This window comes from Cebidichthys violaceus, unplaced genomic scaffold (genome assembly GCF_023349555.1).
Source record: "Cebidichthys violaceus isolate CVI_PGR_0920_01 unplaced genomic scaffold, fCebVio1.0.p SCAF_11, whole genome shotgun sequence".
NCBI lineage: Eukaryota > Metazoa > Chordata > Actinopteri > Perciformes > Stichaeidae > Cebidichthys > Cebidichthys violaceus.
In genome coordinates, this window is record NW_027176274.1 from 14,797,608 (window position 1) to 14,820,568 (window position 22,961).

Sequence of the window (22,961 nt, forward strand, 5' to 3'; positions counted from 1 at the left end):
ATGGCTGCAGCCCACTGCCATGCAGAGCGGGAGGGGGATTACTCGGAGTCAGACTGAGAGGGGATCCGACACGCTGAGACAGTAAATGCATCTAAGCCGACCATGTAACCCTCTGAACAGATTATATTTGCATTGTAATGGACAGGCATTTCAAAATGAAATCTTTGGACCGAGAAGAACAAAAAGAGAATCATTACGGGTAAAAAGAAAAAAGGGTTTGCAGATCAGGAGCCAAAGGAAACTTCTAATACATAAAAAGGAATAAATTGGTTTGTTTACCACACAGACATTACCTTTGTGTTTTAGTTACCAGACTGTAATCCTCATCTTGTGGGACAAGCAGTCAAGAGTCAGGACCCTACTCAAATATTGTGCTGTTGATATTTAATCATAAAAAACATGCTGGGCTTGTTTAATGCAACTATCTAGGTTTGTGGTTGCAGATGAAAGAAACAAAAAAAAAGAGTGTTATTTGGTCTACAAGTTTTAATGTAATTGAAACCAAAGAAATTTTGGAATCAGCTTCTGTACATTCGTCCAGCACAATGCCTAGAAAACATTAAGGGTTAAAAGTACAAACATCTGAACAAAAAGGGAAAAAACTACAAGACTCTCTGCTGAGAAGAATTTAGGCAACAGTAGTGACAGACAGCGATGTCTCTTAGGTCTGAATTTAGTAGCTTTTACGTTTGATAGCATACCATTCCACATGCTGATAATGTATGTATACCCCTGAACTTCATCAAGGTTGCATTTCAATAAAATAATTAAAATTCCATACGACTATCAGAACTATGATATAAAATATGTTTTATGCAAACTAAGAATGAACAGTAGCCTGTATCGATAGTCATCCCAATTTGGTTTAATTCGGCCAATTTATGCAGGCAAAGTGGATCTATTAGGAACCATTGCTGTGTCCCAATATGACTTTAGAGTTCATGGTGGATCAATTTGATGATAGTTGGTTTCCACCTGTAGAGACTGTCATGTTTCCCATCTAGCACTGGGAGGCTCTCAGGATAACTGAAGGAGGCACTGAGTGACTGAACGTTGTTTAGCATGTATTCAAAAGTTCATGACAGGATTCCAGTTCCAAAGGCTTCAAGTTATCTTATAATGAAATACATGTAGGCCACATGGGAGAAGTATGTTACACTATGCCTGTGTTCATCCAGTGAAGGTGCACCTATGTAAAGAATACAGAACCAGAACAGGGTTGATGAGAAAACCCATGACAGATAAATATGAAGTCACATGACTTCAAATGCCCAACAAATGTCATCAAAGAAAGCAAAACATGATGTACAATCTAGGCGTTACTGTACATGTTTACACTCTTTCCTTTGTTTCTACATACAAAATAAATACAAATCAGTTTTTATAATAAAAAAAATCGTGCAGCATAAAAACAATCAGTAAAAAGTCATGGGGTGTAGAAACAACTTCATGTCTAGATGTAATCTATTGTGAAACAGCTACTTGTATATTTTAAATCAACTGAAATGCCTTCATGTTCACTCACAGGATCCAAAGATAGTCAGAGGTTTACATGTTTAATGTGGAATACAATAACAGCATCTAATGCAAAGGAAATCCTTTTAGTTCACGCTGAAACGTCCGCCGCTCACTATGAGCGGTGATTTATAATGGCTACAGGAACGAGACGCGCTGAACAGAAGAGCTGCTTCATCCGTCTTATCTGTTAGTACCAAGGTTTTGATCTCGGCTAAGGTTAAGTACCAGATCTCGGATTTGGTCTCGTTTCCTCCGCACCTGCTGCCGTGGAAACCATTGTTGTAGGTGTAGAGGGAGATCAAAGTGCACCACAGGGTCCTGAGAGCAGAAGCAGAATTAATTACTGTGTACATGCTTTAAAACATTTTAATTTCCCACTGAGCTTTAATCAAAACACGAAGATTTAAAGGGGTTACATGAAGATTTAAAGGTGTCGGACTACGTGAGCCCTAGAAAAACAGATCAACGTCTTTACCTTGAGAAAACTCTCGACGTACTGCAACAGGTAGAGGCCGCAGTCGCTGCTGTTGTCCTGAAGGGGAACTTTGCAGTGTGAGCTTTGCATCTGATCAAGACTAAAGTCCCGCGATGAACCACGTCGGACCTCCCATTCCGACTGCAAGTACCTGAGGGACAAACGCACATTATCTTCCATCCATTCATAAACTGCAACAGACGGACGGATTAGAAGTCTCATACTTACTCCCGTAAGAGTTTGAAGACTCGCTCATGGAGAGAAAGTTTGAGGGAATCCATGATAAGAATACACGGCCTGCAGAAAAGAGAGGCACGTGTGTCATTCGATGTTTACGGGGCAGTGTGTAAGCAACTGAAAGCAGACCACCAAGACCATTTAGTAACTGTTGTAGTATGCGTATCTAAAACGACAAACCTCCAAGACACAGTTCAGACTCTAAATACATCTGAAAGTAACCATCACAATGCTTTTCAAACAAACAAAGTGCTTTATATTTAAAGACAAACCAGTTCTCGTGGTCATGTATTAGGCAGCAGGATAAAGTTACTCTAAGTAATCGCACACTCACCTCTTGCTAACAGTGTTCTTCTGGAAGGTCTGCTCTGTGCAGTTCTACAAACAAAGACAAAATTAGACTGAGTAGACTTGGAGGAACAAACATTTGTCTGCGAGATCAAAGAGAATATAGTGTTATTCCTAGTGAGCAGAGAACAGAATTTATCTTACCACTGGACCAGGCAATGGGTCTTTACTGGAATCTTCTGGAGGCTTTTCTAAAACACATGAAACCAACCATGAACTCACACTTTGCAATCACAACATAAATAAAGTTTCTGAAATGTACAACAAAAACACGTCATTTAACCTCGTTCAGTATCATTCGGTCAAACACACCTGTCTCTGTGTCCAAGCCGTCACTGTGGTTTAATGTGGGCGGTGTCTCTGTGTTGTCCTTTGGGCTTTCAGACCCCTGAGCCACCTCTTGTTCCAGTAACTCGCCGTTTGGACCACTCCAGGTCTCAGCCTTTGGCTCGTCCAGTCCAGGAAAGCAGATGACAACTAAATACCAATGAGCCCTAAACAGACAACAGACCAATGTGATGCAGAATGTGATATACAAAAAAAACAACCTGTTCAATACACCTCTTCATGATGTTTTTAACTCACTCCTGATTGACAGGGACAAACAGGAAGTCCTTTTTGAAGATGTCAACATGGCGTGTCCATGTCTTCACCCGTTGGTGTCGCCTCTGCCTCTGACAGCTGGGGGCACACAAAAATAAACACAGGGACACGTGTTTTAACAGAAATTCATAGACATACAAACAACTATAGACAATACAAAATGCTTAAGTTGAAGGCTTCACTAAGCTGATCATTCATGAAATCATAGAGCATCTTACTTTATTTATTGTGATGCATGTTGATTCTACTCGTTTATTCTTTTAACAGTATATCTACAAAAATCATGAAGACATAAGTATGTTGTAACATGGCAGTACAACAAATGGAAATAGAAATATGTACATTTATATGCAAAACAATTAACACTTTAGGTTTGTGATGGAGTTTCCATTGTGATGCCTTGTTATTATTTGGTAATAAATAAAACACAAAAAAAGAAAGATTTTGTCATTGTCAGACTCAAAGTGTGCAAGGTTGTGCTATTTCCTGGAAGCAGCACATACAAAAATTCTCAACAGAAAATATGAATTTTGTTTGGCAGCATTACGCACGAGTCAGTGGTGACGCCTTCACTGGCGTTGTCCCTCCGTGTCAGCTGCTTGTAAAAGAAGCTGCTGAAGATGTGGGAGCGCTCGGCCACGGCAGCAGAGGCATTCTGGAGGACGTACCTGGTTCAAAAACACATCGACACGATCCGTTCAAAGGTGGATCTCTTCCCAACAATCTTGTGAGGAACGAAAATATTTGAATGCATTACTTACTTGAGGTAAAAGTCAATGATAACATCATTTAAGAAGTGCCCGGTGTCAAGGCAGCGCAGGTCCTCCATTGTGACGGTTATTCCTCCTTTCAGTGGAGGAGGGGGAAACTGGATCAACCTAAGCAGAGATGAAGAAAGAAGAGCCGGTTTACAGTAGCAGTAGATGACTGATGTAGCAATAGCTGTCCATGCATAGAGAAACCATACATGTGAGGGCCATTAAAAAAATGTTCTTCCATCAGTTACATTCAGCATTCATTTTCAAATTTGGGCTGGTTAAAGATCTGTATCGGTAAATACAGCGAGTTAAGGTTTCGGGATCCTGAGAGAAAAGCCTGGATCAGTGCATCCGTGTGCTGTGTTTTTAAGAGTGAACTGCATTGGCTGCAAGAAGCCACGTGCCAACCGCTGCTGGGTCAGGCTGCATGAGAAGCTGCATATATGATAAGGAAGGTCACTTGCCTGCGAGCCAGGCCCTGATGTTTAAATTTAGTCAAGCTTGAGTGTGGTTTACACATGGACACAGAGAAGGATCCTTTGGCTCTACGATGGCACAGCGTGTACACAGGAGTGGGCTCCACCTTCTTTTCCTGAGGGAGGAAATTCATATCATAGTACATATGTACTCTGTAATAATTCAACACTGACAATGTGAACAAGTGGTCCGACCAGTGAACATATGCATGAGATAGATACTGCTTTGTTTTAAAGGCCAAAACTAACTTACCTCAGGCCGATGTTGGAGCTCCTGCTCTTTCTGATCCTCCTCAGGTTTGAGTTGCGTCCCCGTCTCCGTCTCCAGCACGGCCTCCTCCTGCGACTCAACCTCCAGCTGGATGTGAGGTGTGGTGTCCTCGTCTGTATCGCAAGGTGGACCATCCCGGTCAGGGTCTAGACTAGAGTCAGTGGTCTCCAGGCCGAGCAGAGACAACAGATGAGAGTCCAGTCCAGTTCTTCTGATCAGCTCCAAGCTATCATCCAGAGAAAGAACAGGAGAGCGGAAGTCCTCCAAACAACAGATTTGGTCTGCATTGTGGATGGATTGTTCTTGTGTCCGACTGTTGAGACAGTCGATGTCCAGGAGGGAGCGTAATAAAGCCCCCTCCATTCCCTGCACAGGATCTCTCAGCGTCAGCAGAATGAAGGGGCTCACCTTGTCTGTTCAAATAAAAAACAAAACATAACACTGTTATCATGCACCATGCAGGTTTACATAAGGAATAATGTGACGCATCAAACAACACACAGCAATTGCAACCTAAATGCTACGTGTCGCCAATAACCATTAAATGTGAGGTGGAAGTGTGCTCACCAGAGCTCGTGTTTCCATCTCGTTTGACACACAGCTTCAGGAGCTCTCGCTGTAGAGCAGCTGCAGCGCTTTCTGACACACAAAACAGAAGGACGGCAACGGGGAAAGGCTCCTCGTCATCCTTAAAGTGAAGCTCCCGCTCCTCCAGTTCCTGCTGTTCCCACACGCTGTACCTCCTCAGGTCTTTACGATCCAGGGTTAATACCACCGCCACCTGCTCATCGGTGTCTGGAGAGAAAGAGGTGGTGAGCTTAGTTTATCAGCTCCCCCAAGTCTTACCATACCACACTAAAAATAACGCCTCACACACAAAATAAAACAAGGATACACCTCACATTTTCCCCTCCTATAGCAGCAAATACTTTCCATCAACTTCAAAACCAAAGAAAGTCAATCCCATCTTCCATCCAGATTTAAGCTTCTCTCTGTAGATGTTCCAATCGTGCCACTGCAGATGCCTAAATACAGCTTTAGAGCTTTCCTAATCGGTTAGTGTGAATCCTACGAACATTTTCAAATCATAAAAAATAATGTTTCTATGCTCAAATCGCCACATTATTCATACATCCTGTAAGTTATTGTGAATCATCCTGAAGGCTTGGCTCAAGGTTTAAGTCATCAGCTGTTATTTATTCACAATCCAGACTCATTTTCCAGAAACAAATCTTGTGCTTGCTAGAAAATATATTTATGCAAACATGTTGCTTGGTTTGCACAAAATATTTTTACAAAACTATCATGTCACCTATTGTGTTTAAACATATGTCAAAGCCAACATCAAAGCTCAAGAAATTACCACCTTAGTTCCCTGAAGGGGAGATTTCACAGGATCAGAAGGTGAAAGTGCACTAGAGACTTGAGGGTCGAATCGAGGAACACACACGCACACGCACGCACACGCACACACACACACACACACACACACACACACACACACACACACACACACACACACACACACACACACTTTAGCATCTGAAATAGACTACTAAGCTGTGAGTGGATGGTGTGCAGACAGCATAACAGAAACAAGGAGTTTAAACAACCCAGACCAAAGGGCTCAGGCAGGCTACAGTTCCTCTACAAACACTGTGACTGTACTTTAGTGTACTTGATACCAACATTTAAAATAACTACTCACAACATTACCTGTCAGTGGAATTATGATTTGTTGGTCTGCTATCTGTGAAAGAGGCATAAAAAAGGTGTTACGCCTTATGTCCTAAAATGTGATATGAATACTGAATATGATCAGCAAAATGCTGAGTTTATGTAGTTTACACAGTTTACCATGATGTCTCCATTCGCTTTCCCTTGGTAACCTCCACAGTGCAGCGAGGAAAAGGAGTAGTCTATGCTGGGGATCGAAGAAACTTCCAATGAACCAGGAAGATCTACAACTACACGCAACACCTGCAACACACAAACACACTCAGTTTGGAGAAAAGGGTGCAAACAGTAATACACAACAACAGTACAATAACCCCCAATACTACGATGAGATCGAGCTGCATGGTCAAGCAATATAGTCGAACCCGGTTTTTACTTTTTCAATTTAATATTTTTCCAATTCTAATATTTTTAAGCCACTATGTGTAGGCTTTAAAACGCCCTTACTTTGGCGCCACCTAGTGGCATGAACACAAATTGACACTGTAGTTGACAGCAATGCATAATGCAACTTATTGGTATCTTGTTATAAAAACATCCCTCTCAGTAAAGTCTTGTTAGCTTGAGAGGGAATGGGGGTTAAAACAAAACTAAATACATCTATAAAAAAGAAGTTTGTTACAGCAGGAAAAGTCAGTGAAGTCATTGTGAAATGAAGCTCGTATGAAACACAGGGACACATCCTGCCAACCTGCATGTGCTCCATATCAGAAGCGTCTTGCTGTTTGGCCACAGCATCCTGTATTACTGTGTCTTTCACAGTGACCAGTGTGTTGGATGCTGCGTCACCACTCTCCTCATCATCACTGGACAGCACAACTGAAAAAAATAAATAATAATAATTTGATTTTTGATTATGCCTGTTCTTCCAAGAGCCAGTTTCAGAAACAGCTGGCAGAAGCTCAGTGCTTCCATTAACCGAGTTTCTCCACAGATAATTTCAAAACAAAATGTTCAGCAGTAGAATGCAGCTACCGAGTTTAGAAGATCTCATCCTGTGTTGTACTCACTGGGTTCAGAGGTTATAGTTGTGTTGTCCTGGCTAGACGATAGACTTCTTCTGGGGGTACTAATAGAGTCTTTGGCCTCCAAATTTGGACAGACGGTTGGGAGCAGAACTTCTGATTGATCGTCCGCTCCCACCGTGAACTGTACAATGGTACGATCCAGGCTCTCCAAATCGCCGTCTTCTCCGCTTTCTTCCAGACAAGCGCGTGTCGGTGCCCGTCCTCCATCTCTTCTGTCTTCTCCGGTGAGGCGAAGCACACTCTCGCGGTGGCGTTTGGGGCTGCCTGTCCCATTGCACTGGGACCCTTCATCCTTTTTCTTCCTCTTCTGTGGAAACAGCACAGAACGCAGCACCTCAAAGTAGGCGTTAAGTTCATCAGACAACTCACTCTGGTGTGCAAAGATGAACTACTGATATCAAGAAAGAAGAACAGGCTGATGGATGTTAAATCTGGTCATTGAAGTTTGAATGTACTATTTGTTCACAAGTGGCATGTAAAGCTTTGTGCTGGATATTCATACTTTCATCCACTTAGGTGAAAACTTCTGTGGCTTTTACATTTATGTGACGGTATCATTTTCGGAGTTGTGCCGTGTGTCATGGAAATGTTACCGAGTCCTAAAATTGACTCAAGGGCGTATTCAAGACAAGATGTTGTGGAAAAACTGCAACCACTTTAACATAATGAGACACACGTCTGGTCATTTGTTTAAGCCTTTTATGGTAATGTTTGAATGAAGTTTACTCCTTGCTGGACAGAGAGTTCTGAGGCATTCTCTGCGGTCCTGCACGGTACTCACCAGACTGTGCTGTACTTCTTTATCTGGATCAGTCAACCGGTCCTTGATGCCAGCAGGGGGGAACTCATCACAACTTCCTATATCCACGGCGGGCTCCCACCTCACCGACAACCCACAATCTGTATGAGATAGATAAATACTGATCAACCTATCAGGCTAAAATAAACAGGCAGTACCGACAACCTGACTGCCACTACTGCTACTACTAGAACGAGAAAAAATGCCCGTAAGAGAAAAGCTGAGCAAATTCTGTAGAATTTGATTTCAGATGCTACATAAAGTGTAGCATCTGTTTATTTACTCTGGATGCAGCACCAGGAGGATCAATACATCTTTCCCAAAGGACATATGAGACAAAGACAGGGAAAAGTAGCTAAATGCAAGCATGACGCTTTCAGAGCGGTAGCAGAACTGATATGTTTTATGAGAATAACCCAGTGAAATACAATGGTCATGAAAAGCAGCAGCACATCAGCAATTGTACCGTCATGTTTACACACCTACAACTTCAGCGAATTTGAAGTTGTCTCCGTTGTCCTTTCCTATTATCACCTCTTCAATATCTTTGTTTTCTTCCATTTCCACTTCACCATCAACATTTTGTGATCTTCCCCTGAGTCTTGACCTGAAGAAAGAATGAAAAGAATGAAAGAATGAACACATTGATCGGATTAAAAAAAATGTACCTAACCAAAAAACAAATGCAGAAACACATATTTGAACTATAATCTAAGTTGTGAAAGCTTTCCGTGAGGTATTATTTCAAATAAAATCACCACATTTTCTTCCTGGAAAATACTGAGAGCCAAAGATTCAGCCAGCAAAGCCAAACTCCATTAAAAGGTGACGGTGAGCAGCTGCAGTCTGGCTCCTTATTAGTCGGTTAGACACAGAAACAAAAACAAAACATGGTCCGGGTTGAAAAATACCGAAGTAACCCTTTAAGGTGACAATAAATCTTCAGAAAGTCATTGATTCTCAGCACATTAAAGCGACTTGTTAGTTTTACACTTAGCCGCTTATTGTACAGATTAAAACATACAAGATATAACGTGTGAATTAAGCTTTAGAGGTGCTGGCAGGTGGAATTGGTTACCTTTGCCTTAACAGGGATTTCCTACCTATGAGCAGATGAAGAGGTGGTCTTCTGGTTGCATTTCGGGGTTACACTCTTGTTCTCATCATTCCTGGCCTCCCTCTGTCTGGACCTCATGTCTCTGATCAGGGGCTCCTCTCTGGAGCGACCACTCTCCCTCCGTGAACTTGACCCTCGATTTCCCAAAGCACGACTCTGCTTTATCCTTTCCATGTACTCCTTGCCGGGTTGTGTGTCAAGGACATTGGTCAAGATCAGACAGGGCTTCCTCCTACAGGACGAAACACAGAAGCAGTTATTCACAACCTTCCTAGAGTACGGTTTTCAAGGTATTCTAACTTATAGCTCATCTACCATCACAGGTCAGACCTTGTGTTTACCAGAGGATCAAGAGGGAGGGCTGTAGATAAGCCATGTGTGCTGTCATGATAAGCTTGGCCTTGAGTCACGGTGCTCATAAATAAGCAAGGTTTTCTTTAAGCGGGTGATAGAAAAGTCATTTTCTCTGATGAAAACGGCTTTAAGAGCCAATTTTTATGAAACATTGACGAATCATGGTTTTAAAGGTTTCTGTACAATCAGTGAGGAAAGCATGAGACTTCTACAATGTGTGTAACGTCACACCTAGAGCTCTCTGTTACTGTCATGCATGGAGCTGCATCACCGTTAACATACAGCGATGTCATCTGTAAAACGCTGTATAAAGCTGTGGAAGGCTGATCAGTTACAGCTGGGAATTTTTGTTGAGTTTTAAAGCTAGATAACAACAACACTAATAATTCTGAAAAGAAATACAGCAAGACAGAAGTTACAAGTTCAGTACCAGTCTGTGAAAAGAGGGTCAATAAGTGAGCTTAATAGAACATATGCTAGACAAAAAAATACAATTATTCAGTCACTGTTGAAATAAATTAACCAGTTTAAAATATTTGCTATTTTCAAATTTAGATGGAATACCTCTCACCAATTAAAATGATACATGTAAAAGACAATTTGACATTTTAAAGGGTTTAGAAATTAAAGTTATAATTTTAATATTGCTTTTGAAAAAAATGAACACTGCTGTAAATCATTTTAATAAGACTATATTATTAGAATTTTAGGGTGAGAGCTCCATCTTGTGACAGTTTAAGAAACTGCAATCAACTATACAGGCAAGGCAAGTTTATTTGTTTTGCACCGCTTTCAACAACAAGGCATTTCAAAGTGCTTTACATAAGACAGAAAGACATGGAGCGCTTCAGTAGCTGAACGGTTACAGCGCATAACACAATATTGCAGTGCAGCTGGTTTAATTCCAGCCGTGGACCTTTGTTGCATTTCATACAACCTACTGAATACCAGGCAGATATGACTTGGTGTCGATTTGAATGGCGGCGATTTGAGACGTCGCAGGTCAGCTTAGTGGCATCCATTAAAACTATTTGCAGCTTCTTATCAGTCTGGTCAGTCCAGGAAGGACAGCGCTGTTCTCTCCATCGTCTTTGGAATCAACGAGGTTGGCGTTACAGATTGTGCCCGTTTGGACGCTGGACTCTTCGTGAACACACCCATGTCCAGAATTTGCAGTAGTCATCTCTACTTCCGTGTCATGGTCTCAATAATGAATCAAATCTGTTTTTTAATTGTTCCATCTTTGGCTGTCTGCCAGATGTTGGAGATGGAAGCGGGGCGGCATGATGCAGCTGGTAGAGTCGTCGAGTAGTAAACTGAAGGTTCCTGGCTGATTCTGGCTCCTCTACAGAGAATGTTGAAGTGTCCTTGAGCAAGACAACTGAACCCCCGACAGCCGCTCTTGACGAGCAGGTTGGCACATTGCATGCAGCGCTTCAGGACTGCAACCAACATCATCACATAAGTGATAATTTGTTGCGAGTGTGCGAGTTAAACTTCCACGTAGTCGCATTCATAATCATAGTGGAGCAGGAACGTCAGCTTTAACTTAACGAGGCAATGTTGTTAGACGCGTAGGGAGGGCGGAGCGTGCGCTTGTCACAACATGTGCTCGTAAAAAACACATTTGCGCATGAGGAGCAGAATATTTATTGCAGTGGTAATACTTATTTTGTCTGAAATACAGTTATCTTCTTCAATAGATCATGACAATCTGTGCACTTTATGGATTCTGATGAGCAGAGGTATAGTGTAGTGCAGGGTACGATTACCTGGCCATTTCCAATGTTGCAAGGTTGTGATCAAACTGCATGGATCCATTCATATGCTGTGAACCCCGATGTCTGCGCTTGCAACCTGCAAATGCAGTCCAGGAAACCTGTGACAGGGAAGGAGATTGTGGGAGTCTGAGATATAATCCAGAATAACCATACTATCACCGTGACATTTGTTCATGTGGTCACAAAAAAGGTATCGCTGTACCTGTCTTTCTAACTTTCCACACTGTGATGAAAGACATGGCACGGAGATTTTGAGCGGGTTTTCCATCTAAAATTCACAGGGTGGTTAGTTACCAAGCAACAGCCAAAAAGTATGTGTGCAAAATACAGCAAGTGCAAATAAGCAAAGATTGTGACTAAGGCTGGACCCAAATATTTGACTATTCTGTTATTTGTTCGTTGGGTAGGTACTCTGTTTTTGATTTTGGTATTTGTATATTTGTTATTTCTTTTTTGGCTGAGCTCTTCCCGGGTCACGTCACGGAGACGAGCTAAGCCAGGGCCCTCGTCGAAGTTGCTCATGCCGGAGCGTAACCCACGGGGGGGGCTCGGGGCTAAAGGGCAGAGCTGAAGCCTCTGCAGGCTGCATCACACATAGGTTTGGACACTGCTTTAGACAGCTCCTCACGTCGACACTCGCACACGCAGAGGGATGAGGAGAGGAGACGCCAGTGTGCGCCAGTCAAAAACAAGGCCTATAAACAGCACTTGTGGACTCAACATGACGTTTATTTTTAGAAAAAACATGTCCGAGTGTGGGACAAAGCAAATGTGCTGCTTTAATGACAAGTCTGTGCAGCATTTTAACCGGGAGGTTGATTTATGCTCACTTGTAAGGATTTGCTCATTATCTGTCTTGGGTAATGGGAAATGGATTCTTTTTCCATTTTAGTCTGTTGGTCACACAAAACAAGCAATTTAATGAACAGAATTCTGACCTGCGTTACATTTTCTGACAGGCTGCATGGTGAACTGAGAAACTGCTAAATCCATAATGAAAATTATATTTTGTTGCAGCACTGGCAGCAGCTAATTATGATAACTGTAGCGTAATATCAGCTTTGACTATGCTTAACGATTATCAGCAAAATGTAGCATTTTCCTGACCTCGCTGAGATACATTTATTTTAACAACGGGGAAGTGGGTTCACTGATCAACTGAATTTAGCAATATTGCAATCACATGAGCAGGTCTGATTGAGTGTAGAGCCATTAATCCATCCCAGATCACCACAAGCTTGTGATCAACACAAGAACAGCACAATATGATGGCAGCCATAAAGCAAGCGTCACTTCAGTATCTTGCCAAAAAGGTAACATGCATGTTGTAAAAACATGGGTCACACATACCCGGTTATCCATGTCAACATTAAATGGAATAGTTAAGGCTCTTCTTCGCTCCATCATGGTCCACAATTCGGTAAGACAGCAAGAACACTGCAAGAAAAACATACAAAACAATATAAAATGGCAAGGTGGTCAGGAACGTCCAGAACTGTAACACATAAAATAAAATGACATCCATTCTCTAAGCCATAACCAAGATATTGCTTTTTGCTAAGCAATATGGTCCTATTCAAACTAGGTGGTTTAATCAAGTCATTTCAGCTACACATGTCACATGTTGAGATTGTAAAACACAATGCAACCTGGTGGCTCCAATGACGAGCGTTAAAGACAACTATATAGAAATAGCCAATATCTCGCAGATGGTCTCGTTTACGGAACAAAGCTTAAAAAAATAGAGTATGCACTCTTTAGGAGATAAAAACTGAGGGTAACAAAACTGGATAGTAATCTGAAAGCTATCTATTAAATGGAGATAATCTTTGTTTTATTCAATTAGAAATCATTTAAAAAATTAACACTGCGTGAGTATTCATTTTAAATGTTCAAAATATGGCAACCCATTGTTTCTTCGATGGCTTTTGGTTTTCATTTATTAATTTGTTTGCGTTTCCTTTTAATCCTGCAGAGTTGATTAACCCAATACTACTAAAAAATACTTTTATTTACTTTTACTATTTTTGCACTTTATTATTTACTGCATGATATTGCATTATATACATATATATATATATATATATATATATATATACATATATATATATATATACACACACATATATATATATATATATACACATATACATATATATATATATATATATATATACACATATGTATATATATATATATATACACATGTGTATATATATATATATATATATATACACATGTGTATATATATATATATATATACACATGTGTATATATATATATATATATATATATACACATGTGTATATATATATATATATATATATACACACACATATATATATATATATATATATATATATATATATATATATATATATATACACACATATATATATATATACATATATATATATATATATATATATATACATATATATATATATATATACATACATACACGTTACCTACTGCTTTTGCCATATAACATTGTATGATGTTTACATTATTTTTGGCATGCATGTTTAATGTTGAAAAAAACCAACTACTTTTTTCAATGGAAAAATTACAACTAAAAACACTTTCAATTTTGGTTGCACATATAGCACGTGTAACGCTAACGTTACCCGTTCAATACAGGGCACCCCTACGGTCATAATGGTAAATTGTATGTACACCCCCGTAACGACCACCTGTTAAGAGTTTTTAAATAATTCTAGGTGCCTGCACACAGAAACTGACGAATTGAAACTGATAGCGGTAGCATTAGTCGACTGGGCTAGCTTGCTAGTGCTACACTACATTGTCTATGATGCTAGCTAATCGTAGCCGAGATAAAGCTTACCCGAGGCTGGGGCTTCTCTCGATATCAACAGAGAATATGAGGAGTATGTAGACAACTATTTCCAAACCAAGGTTTCCAACAGCACCTTGTAAACACTGTAGAGACACATTCTGCTGGCCCCTATTCACTTCACAGGCGCGTCAATGTTACTTTAGCAACATCCGGTGATCACCGGAAGTGTTTCAGGGGAAACAGCGAGGTGCACAAAGAGGTTATAGATTGTTCGCGGGTTCTGATGGAAGCCTGCCTTTTTGGAATAAGTTACTACAATATATTGATTATGTCATCCAGATATTGTAATTAACTAAGCAAGAGCTCGGCCCCAGGCTTCCCGCGACCGTTATAGATTCATAGATTGACTCCGATACTACTATTTACTGCTCTGTTACACAACAGCAAGCCATTAGCACTTTCGGGCATGTACTTTTTTCTGATTCCGGAGAGACGTTAGAGAAGTACTCCTTTGTACTTCCGGTTTCGTCAGTTAACCAAACCAGACCGTTCAGTTAGTCAAGTGCTTAGGATAAAGAAATTAAATTAAATAGATTCAGAAAAGACGACTTTCTTGATTATATATGATACAAATGTAAACACAATTATTTCAGGCATTATACAGATTTTAAAAATGCAGGAAATAGATAGATACATTATATACATTCTAGATTAAGGGAACATATGTCGAATTTATTCAATTCTGTAACCATTTTTTATGTTGTGTGGGCTGGAAGTATGTATTATTTATTTATTTATTCTTCATTTGGAAGGGACATAGACAAACAAAAATACTGCTATATAATGCATGTGGTGTTTATAGCGGATTCCATTGCAACACCCGTACCTTAACATGCAAAGCTTAAGCTTAGCATGTTAAGGGACAACATTCTTAAACTAGTTTTTCAGCACCGTCTGGTTTGGGTTCTTTCTAATATGTGTAACACCAAACATGTATTAAAGGCTTCCTAATATGCAAAGTACATACATACATAGACAATAACAAGTCACAAAAGCAGTACAAATAATAATTTAAAAAAAACTAAGCATGCAAAAGATGAATCATTTTCATAATCGTGCAAAATACGTTACAGGCTCGAGACAAAGTTTAGCGTCCACAGAAAAGACAGGTTTCCAATAGGTTGTAAATAGGAGCGAACCATCTTGTACTTATTCTCTCATCTTTAGCCACAAGTGCTGAAGTCTGCCTGTGTGTATTTGCGTGGACTGTGCATGGAGGTTGGTGTTTACGTAAAGCAAATGCGCTTTCCCCCCGTGGATCAGCACCAAAGAATGCACTTCACATGTCAATGCTGAAAGATCATTTAATGTAACGCAAGTATGCTATTCTTTATGGCCCGATTTTTAGGTGCAATTGCATGTTTTTGAATTGCAGGTCAGTGAGTTAGCTAACTCCATCATGGACTTTGAACACTTTCTGTAACTGTACAGACAGTCGGCACTGTCAGTTTAATACCCTCAGGACTACTTAAGTTAAACTATTAAACTGTAGCTTCTGTCTAGACTAAAACATATTACACAGATTGTACTCCTTTATTTCCTGGAGTCATGCCCTTTAGTTTATTTTCTGGAGCTGCTCTCTTGTCAGCATGGTAAACGTTGCATGCTTGGGCAACAATTGTGTCACAGGCAAAAACAAGTATTTTGTTACTTTGTTGTTCCCGTATTAAAAGGGCAGCTCCACAAACCGTCTGTAGATGGCATCATCATTAAAGACATTTTTGTATCATTATTTGGAGTGAACAGTTGACATTCAGCACTTTAAGATTAATGGTAGCCGTGCATTTATTAAAGATCTCACCCACTTGCCAAAATAACTCACAAATAGACAAAACAACACTATTAATACAAAAGCTTATAGTGACACATTTAAAGGAGCATCGGAAACAAAAAATGGGGAAAAAAATGATTGTACTTGGAAATGTGCCTACAATCTATGTAACTAGTTCAACAGCAGCCACAATGGCCACAGGTGACAATTATGAAATAATGGTAAATGTTAAGATTATAACAATATCACAAGTAGAGAAGAGTCAGTAAAGTGATTTTAGATACACAGAAATATCTATCTGAAGTTTTCAAACAGTAGCAAGTAGCTACCTTAAGCTTCTAGCAGAGCAAATAAACATGTGTTGTTTATGAATTCAACGTTTCATTTAGAAAGTGACATCCTTTAACATGTGTTGTCATGCATGGTGAAGAAAGTCATTATCTTGGCTTCGTTTCTGTCCCGATGCATTTGGGCAAAGTGGAATATTGTTTTATGACTGGCTGCTCTTCAGCTTTAGGTTCATCTTTAGTCTGGTCAGTGAACTTCATGTTTACATTCTGCACTTTAAGCAGCAGCAGCTACGGTAGAAACATGGCCTCAAGTTCCTTTGGCAGAAGACTGGTGGCTTGTCTTCTCAATATTTCCGAGGCTCACAGGAAAGACCTGGTGGAGACTGTGGCCAGGGCAGCCTTATACAACAATAAAGGCAAGTGACATTTAATGTTTTATCACTTGTAATTAATGAGTCTTGGAGATAATTATTACTAAAAGCATTCATTTGGTCTCTGTCTTGCTGAGAAAGAATAACTCAACCATTTATTCACAGGCCACGTTACAACCCCAAGGATGCTAAAGAGGCTAATCCTCCTGACTAATCCTAATTTTAACATTATTAAATTTACTTACTCACAGAAACTTTATTTTCCCACATTTACTCCTGTCCTTCGTGATGCTGTTAGACATGGTTTCTGGTTTTGATATGTCACTACAAAGCTTCATAGGGACCTGAGAAGACTCAGGCGCCTCACCTAAAACACAATTTAAACCTGGGCCATTTTTCTGCAATTGTACGTCAGGTGTTAGACGAGAGGGGACCACGGTGCTGAACATCTTTAACGACCGTGACTACAACCGTTCCGTCATCACCATTGTGGCCAGTATCGACTCTATCGGTAAGTGTTGAACCTTTACATGTGTGGTGAAATGTCACGGTTTTCTCCTGCTACAGAGGGAAGAATAGAGTCAGCTACTTGCTGCAGCAGTACTACAGCTAGGATTCAGTCTCCGTCCCCGGCTCTCCAATCCTCTGAGAGAGAGAGGGGGGGGGGAAATCCTTTAATAAGCTTTGTCAGGGATTTAAACACACACACAAAAAAATCAGGATGAACATTTTTCTGGCAAAGATCACAGTGAAAAGTTGATCTCATTGAATGCTTATCCGCAACACGACCTTCTGGCAATGCAGCCAAAGTTGTTCGAGGTTTACATTTGTTTGTCCTACACTCACTCCTAAAGACTGAAACAGCTTAATTTAACCACATCTTCTATTTTTCATCATATTGAATTCAGTTTTTTTTAGACTTGGATCTGAATTTCTGCTAAAGTAAACACACAACTTTAAATGAAATGCTTTTTTTAAATGACTAGTTAATTTTCCTACCCATCACATCAGGACTTGGCTTTGACAGTATGTTTGATGTATTGTTATGATGTCATTTTTGTTGCACTCAAGGGGAGGCAGTTCTGTCTGCATGCGAGAAAGCCTGCGGGCTGATCGACATGGGCGCCCACAAGGGGGTCCACCCATGTATGGGTGCCGTCGACCTCATACCCATCTACCCCCTGGGGGAGGAGGTGGGAGTGGAGGACTGTGCTAAAGAGGCTCGGGGTGAGGTGCCATTTGTACATGCGTGTGTGTGTGAGATACATGTCCCTGTCAGTTGAGCTTACCGTTGTTGTCCTATGTTGTATCTGTTCGTTAGCTTTCAGGGCACCGTCATTTGTTGCCTTCAAATGAGGTCGTGCTTACAGTGTTCACAAGAAAGAGTCTATTTCCTCTTGTGTTAGCCACAACCTCCTCAGTGGACATGTTCTTGAAAGCTCAGAGTTCACGAGTTGTAATGCGTTGGCTGATCTTTTCAGAAAGGACGGAGGCCATGAAGGTTCATGTTTAGTTAATTCTTAAAGGAGCTGTATTTAACATACAGAGCATTTATAGCAACACACAACTACTTTCTCTGTAAAAATATATAGTGTAGTAATACCTGAGCAGAGAGTGAACTCACTCTCCCTCTGTGTGTGGTGTCATCCGAGCATCACCTTGCTTTACTGACTTAGACTGGCCGGCCAAACGTGCTTTTAGTGCACGTTTGTGCATGTGAGTGTGCTCCCCTGACCCCTGGCTAGCCTCTCTGCACTGCTCTCATACAGCGGTTACAGCTGCTAACGCCGCACTGACCCACAGTGCCGTCATGGAAGCGTAGCATCCACCCAACCGGTTCCCCCTCAGGTAAACACTGTTAGCTCTGTCAGCACTTTCGCTATAGTTAGCATTGTTAGCACCCTTAGCAGTGAGCCGCCGGCTCGCCGTCAACATGTTGAGAGCTGTTGAGAGGCAATCTAAACTCTCCCAATCTGGGATCTTGCACGTTTAATATATTTTTATTTTAGACTTATAGCATTTTTCTTTGTAATTTAAATGTCTGAGGAAAATGTTTACAATCACATTACATTAAAGGCATAATCTTTTTCCTCTGACATTATGCCTTTAATTTCCTGCAAAATGGTATTCGCTAGCTTGCTTGAGCAAGCTAGCAAATGAGCTCACCAGTTCCATTTGAAGGCAGCAACTACTCGTGTCTTTTGTTTTGTACTCTGCAGCACCTGCTTAGGACTGAGATGAACTGGTTTTGACTCTATGGCTCAAATAGAATAAACATCCAGTGTGTGCACACGGGGATGACACAATAGATGTAACTTGAAATTGCAATTTCCCCTTTGCAGTGGGCAGCTGTAATTTTTCATTCAAGCCTTTTTTTGGCTATTATTTAATAATTTAGAAAGTATCTGCCTTATTTATCGGCCCTGACGTACAGTGTTTGTAATGAGTTCTAGAGCAATGTGTTTAGTGGCTGATGAGGTGGCATCTTTAGCTTCCTGTGCTGTTGATTAGTTTCACAGTTTGCCAGCTGACTTAGCAACCATGTGTCTTGCTGATAATAAGCAGCAGCCCAGCATGTGTGCCAGCATGCCTGATGTATGCTAATCTGTGGTGTGATTTCAGAATAATAATTGGCAAACTCACTAACAAGCACTGTATTTATGCATGCGCGTAATGAGCAGTCCATGTGCCCGTGTATTTCCCTCTGTCTGAATCAAACCCCCTCAGGTGTGTTTTGTCTGTCACGCTATCATTGCTCTCGTGCTCCTGAAGTTGTGTGCATGTGATGACATGCGCTCCATTTGCTGGTTAACTAACACGTCTGCGTTCTTGCCGGGGCTCAGCTGTGGCGCAGGGACTCACGGAGCGGGTCCAGGGCACCAGTGCTTTCCTGTTCGGCTGGGCAGACTCCCCCCTTCAGCGGGGGCTGGCTCAGAGGAGGAAGGAGATGGGCTGGTTCAAGAAGACGCCAGACTTGCAGGCAATCAGGCCCGACATGGGGCCGCAGCCACAGAAACCGTTTGGTCTAACAGGTGAGCCGGAGCTGGCAGTAAGTGTCTGAATGTAGATATCTGAGCCTGTAAGGAGGGTTAGAATGTCTCTTTGCCAGAATTATAAAGGTAATCCAGGAGACTTTGAATTTTTTGAATACAGGGAAATTCATTTGATAAATTGTCCGTATCGTGCCCACATGCCCTCCACACCTCCTAACTTATTATCATGGCTGTGTTGCTGAAACTGGAAACATCCACGCTCACAGATTCACCGGAAACGTATTCATACATCTTAGTGTTATCCTATTAACTTATGACGCTAACAAGTTATTTGAACTGTAATTTTAACGGTCCAGTAAATCTGCATTAAAATTCTCATAGTGCAGAACCATGGGCACCATGTCTGGGTAAAAAATGTGTTCTAAAGTTCAGCTGAAGCTAATATGAGGCTCCAGAAGTCTGAGTTAGTCAAATTAAAAGGGTATCTGCAGACATTAGCATTAGCTCCAGCTGAACTTCAGGATGAATCTTTGCACATAGCGAGGACTGCTGATTTTGTCCTCCAATTTCTTATGGTGTAGTCACACTAGCACACTAGAGAGTCATCACTTCATGGTCATTATGGACATGAGGAGTGATTACATGGAGCGAACACTGTTTCAACGGACAATATGGCATGTGAAGTGAGTATTAAAAAAAAAGACGGTCTTATCCTTTAAAAACAGCTGTTGGTGTGACCTACAGTACCTTCTGTTATCTTTGTCCATTCTGTTATCCAGTGCTGTTTACTTATTCTTACATAAAAACATGGCAATCATTGCCAATGTCGTGTCATCTTAAGATGTTTCTGGTGCAACATCAAAGGTGTTTGATAGACAGTTTTTTTGTTTATCTCAAGAAAAACTGTGTCAGTCCCTTAGAGCAAGAGCTTCATTCTAGACCTGCTGTTTTGAATTGTTTTTCAACGGTTTTACAGGGAGAAATCAATTGCATGAGTGGCAGCATATCCCAATTTCACCACCGACACTAGCCTCGGTAAACTATAATACAATTGAGCAACAACACGTTTGTATTTTGAGGCAAGGTCGAAACTTCTTCACTAGAGAAGGTCTTCACCTCTTCCTTATACAATCACTAATTCCTCTGCGGTTGTTTTCTGCAATATCAAAAGCTGACTGCTGAAAGTAAAATGCAGGACTGCACTTACTGAAGAAGAGTAGATGAGACGAGTTACGTTTTTCTCTGTGTTCTGATTTTGGCTGATGTCCTGCAGGTGTTGGAGCCGGTCCGTACGTCATGAACTGCAACGTCACTATCGACACCCAGGACATGGCCATGGGACGCAGCATCGCCGCGGCCCTCAGGGAGTCAACCCCAGAGGGGCTGCCTGGGGTGCAGGTGCTGGCCTTGCCACATGAGGGTGCTGTGGAAATCGCTTGTAATGTGGAAAGCGTGAAAGGGAGCCCGACTAGTCAAACGACGGCAGGTGAACCGTGGCCATGTTTCAGTATCGCCGGCCAGCCGTACTGTCATGTTCCAGCTTCCCTTATCACGGCGAGGGTCGCGGAGCTGGCAGGGAGGGAGGGGGTTAGCGTGAAGGGCACCGCGCTGGTGGGGTTCACCCCCCGTGAGTGCAGGGGCCTGGCAGAGTTCGCACTGTCTCAAAGGATTGCCGAGTTCTGGAAAGAACAGGGCAGGATCCGTATGTGAAAATTAATCCTTGCCAAAACCAGTAAAACCTCACACAAAAGAACCTCATCTTTGTTTGATGTCACTTTAATTACCATGAGAGTTGACCGTTTGTTAAGCCCTGCCTTCTCTGTTATGTATCAGAAAGAGTGGGTTTCTCATTTCTAACAAACTGGTGCTAGCTAATTTGATCAGTTGCCGTTAGCTAGAGTTAGCTAATTAATTAACTGCTATGTTAGGTGACAACTCTGTCTTCCGCTGTTTCATTTTTAAACACCTGTAAAACAATCTTAAATATGCACATACACCATATGATTCTAAAAAACTGGGGTTAAAGCTTTTTGTCTCCCACAAAATGTGGGACATGCTCATCAGTTAAAACTGAATTGGTTCCTTTTATAAATACATTTTTTATCATATTTGCTCAAACTGTTGCTATATCCTGACATTAGTACATGAGACTGACAATAGAAAAGAGTCATGCTTTAATGATTTTTCAAGCACTATGCTTCAACAAACCAGTGTGTTGGCAAACATTACTAAATCCATTGGAGTGTAAACTCTCCCAAACCTAATATAGATCAAGACTGAGCTGCTAACTAGCTTAAACTCTAATATAGTAGCGTCATGGCTCTACATATCGGATGTTCTGGTCCTCATGTCACTAATGTAACCCTTGCTTTGACTTTGGTGGTAATGCTAAGTTACTGCTGATGCTAGTTAGCCAGGGATGCTAACATTTGCAGCTTACGTTAGAGCAGGCACACCCATTGTTGAACCCCTTCCTTACAATTTTGCTCTCGTATTATTTTGACTTTGGAAAGGCACAAAGATAAAACACCATTCTCTAAACACCAAACTTGTTCTTACTAGCCTACAGCTCCATGCACGCAGCTTTAGCATGTAGAGAAATCCAAGGTTTAAATGTTACCTTTGATAATACACTTAACATTCAGTTACTGGAACCATTGACCTGTTTACTCGTTCAGTGCATTTCACTTAATTTACTCATAGATTCATATTACCTGAGATCCAATCCAATAACGCTAATATTGACATCTAATCTTTAATATTGCTAACATGGATTAAGATTTCTAATGACTCCATTTAAAGATTTTTTTTTTTTGATGAGCAACTGTTTGCGTTAGCATGTTATGAATACAGCATTAAAAAAAATGATTTATTGATTAAACATTTTCATCCTGGTATTATGTTCATAAAGTGGGGGAGTTAAACTGTGGCAAATATTCCCACATCCTCTCTGACACACCTGTCTGATCAGGGTCTTCCTAATCCGACACTTGCACTAAAAGAGATTTGGGGTTTTATTTCAGAATTTCTGCTCTACCCAACCAAGACCTAAACCATAAATCCCACCATATCATCCTCCAGAGTGGAATTTGAATTGTCTTATATGTGTGTGTGTGTGTGTGTGTGTGTGTGTGTGTGTGTGTGTGTGTGTGTGTCATTTCCTGTTTGGAACAAATG

At 41.0% G+C, this 22,961-nt stretch overlaps 2 protein-coding genes across 9 annotated transcripts; one reads left to right on the top strand and one right to left on the bottom strand.

Annotated features, from left to right (window-relative positions):
- Positions 1 to 468: 468 nt before the first annotated feature.
- Positions 469 to 14,498, bottom strand: si:dkey-100n23.3 (sentrin-specific protease 7). Of its 2 annotated transcripts, XM_068705057.1 has the most exons (23): positions 14,348 to 14,498; positions 12,853 to 12,939; positions 11,705 to 11,770; positions 11,494 to 11,600; positions 9,354 to 9,599; positions 8,733 to 8,857; positions 8,233 to 8,351; positions 7,434 to 7,758; positions 7,115 to 7,242; positions 6,544 to 6,666; positions 6,403 to 6,436; positions 5,254 to 5,481; positions 4,669 to 5,099; positions 4,404 to 4,531; positions 3,943 to 4,059; positions 3,733 to 3,849; positions 3,164 to 3,259; positions 2,891 to 3,072; positions 2,723 to 2,769; positions 2,565 to 2,608; positions 2,222 to 2,290; positions 1,994 to 2,144; positions 469 to 1,836 (listed from the first exon to the last, which is right to left on the bottom strand). In XM_068705057.1, exons 2-23 carry the CDS (start codon positions 12,907 to 12,909, stop codon positions 1,699 to 1,701), a joined length of 3,078 nt encoding a protein of 1,025 aa, XP_068561158.1. In that variant the 5' UTR covers positions 12,910 to 12,939; positions 14,348 to 14,498; the 3' UTR covers positions 469 to 1,698. The 2 variants fall into 2 exon arrangements, with proteins under 2 accessions (XP_068561158.1, XP_068561160.1); XM_068705059.1 differs by lacking the exon at positions 11,705 to 11,770.
- A 1,034-nt stretch (positions 14,499 to 15,532) lies between these two features.
- ftcdnl1 (formiminotransferase cyclodeaminase N-terminal like 1) lies at positions 15,533 to 22,665 on the top strand. 7 transcript variants are annotated; one of them, XM_068705064.1, is made up of 6 exons: positions 15,533 to 15,577; positions 16,700 to 16,836; positions 17,207 to 17,302; positions 17,863 to 18,018; positions 19,635 to 19,823; positions 21,058 to 22,665. In XM_068705064.1, exons 2-6 carry the CDS (start codon positions 16,722 to 16,724, stop codon positions 21,492 to 21,494), a joined length of 993 nt encoding a protein of 330 aa, XP_068561165.1. In that variant the 5' UTR covers positions 15,533 to 15,577; positions 16,700 to 16,721; the 3' UTR covers positions 21,495 to 22,665. The 7 variants fall into 7 exon arrangements, with proteins under 7 accessions (XP_068561165.1, XP_068561163.1, XP_068561164.1 ...); XM_068705062.1 differs by having other exon boundaries at positions 15,544 to 15,677; XM_068705063.1 differs by having other exon boundaries at positions 15,544 to 15,677; positions 16,703 to 16,836.
- The last annotated feature ends 296 nt before the right edge of the window (positions 22,666 to 22,961 follow it).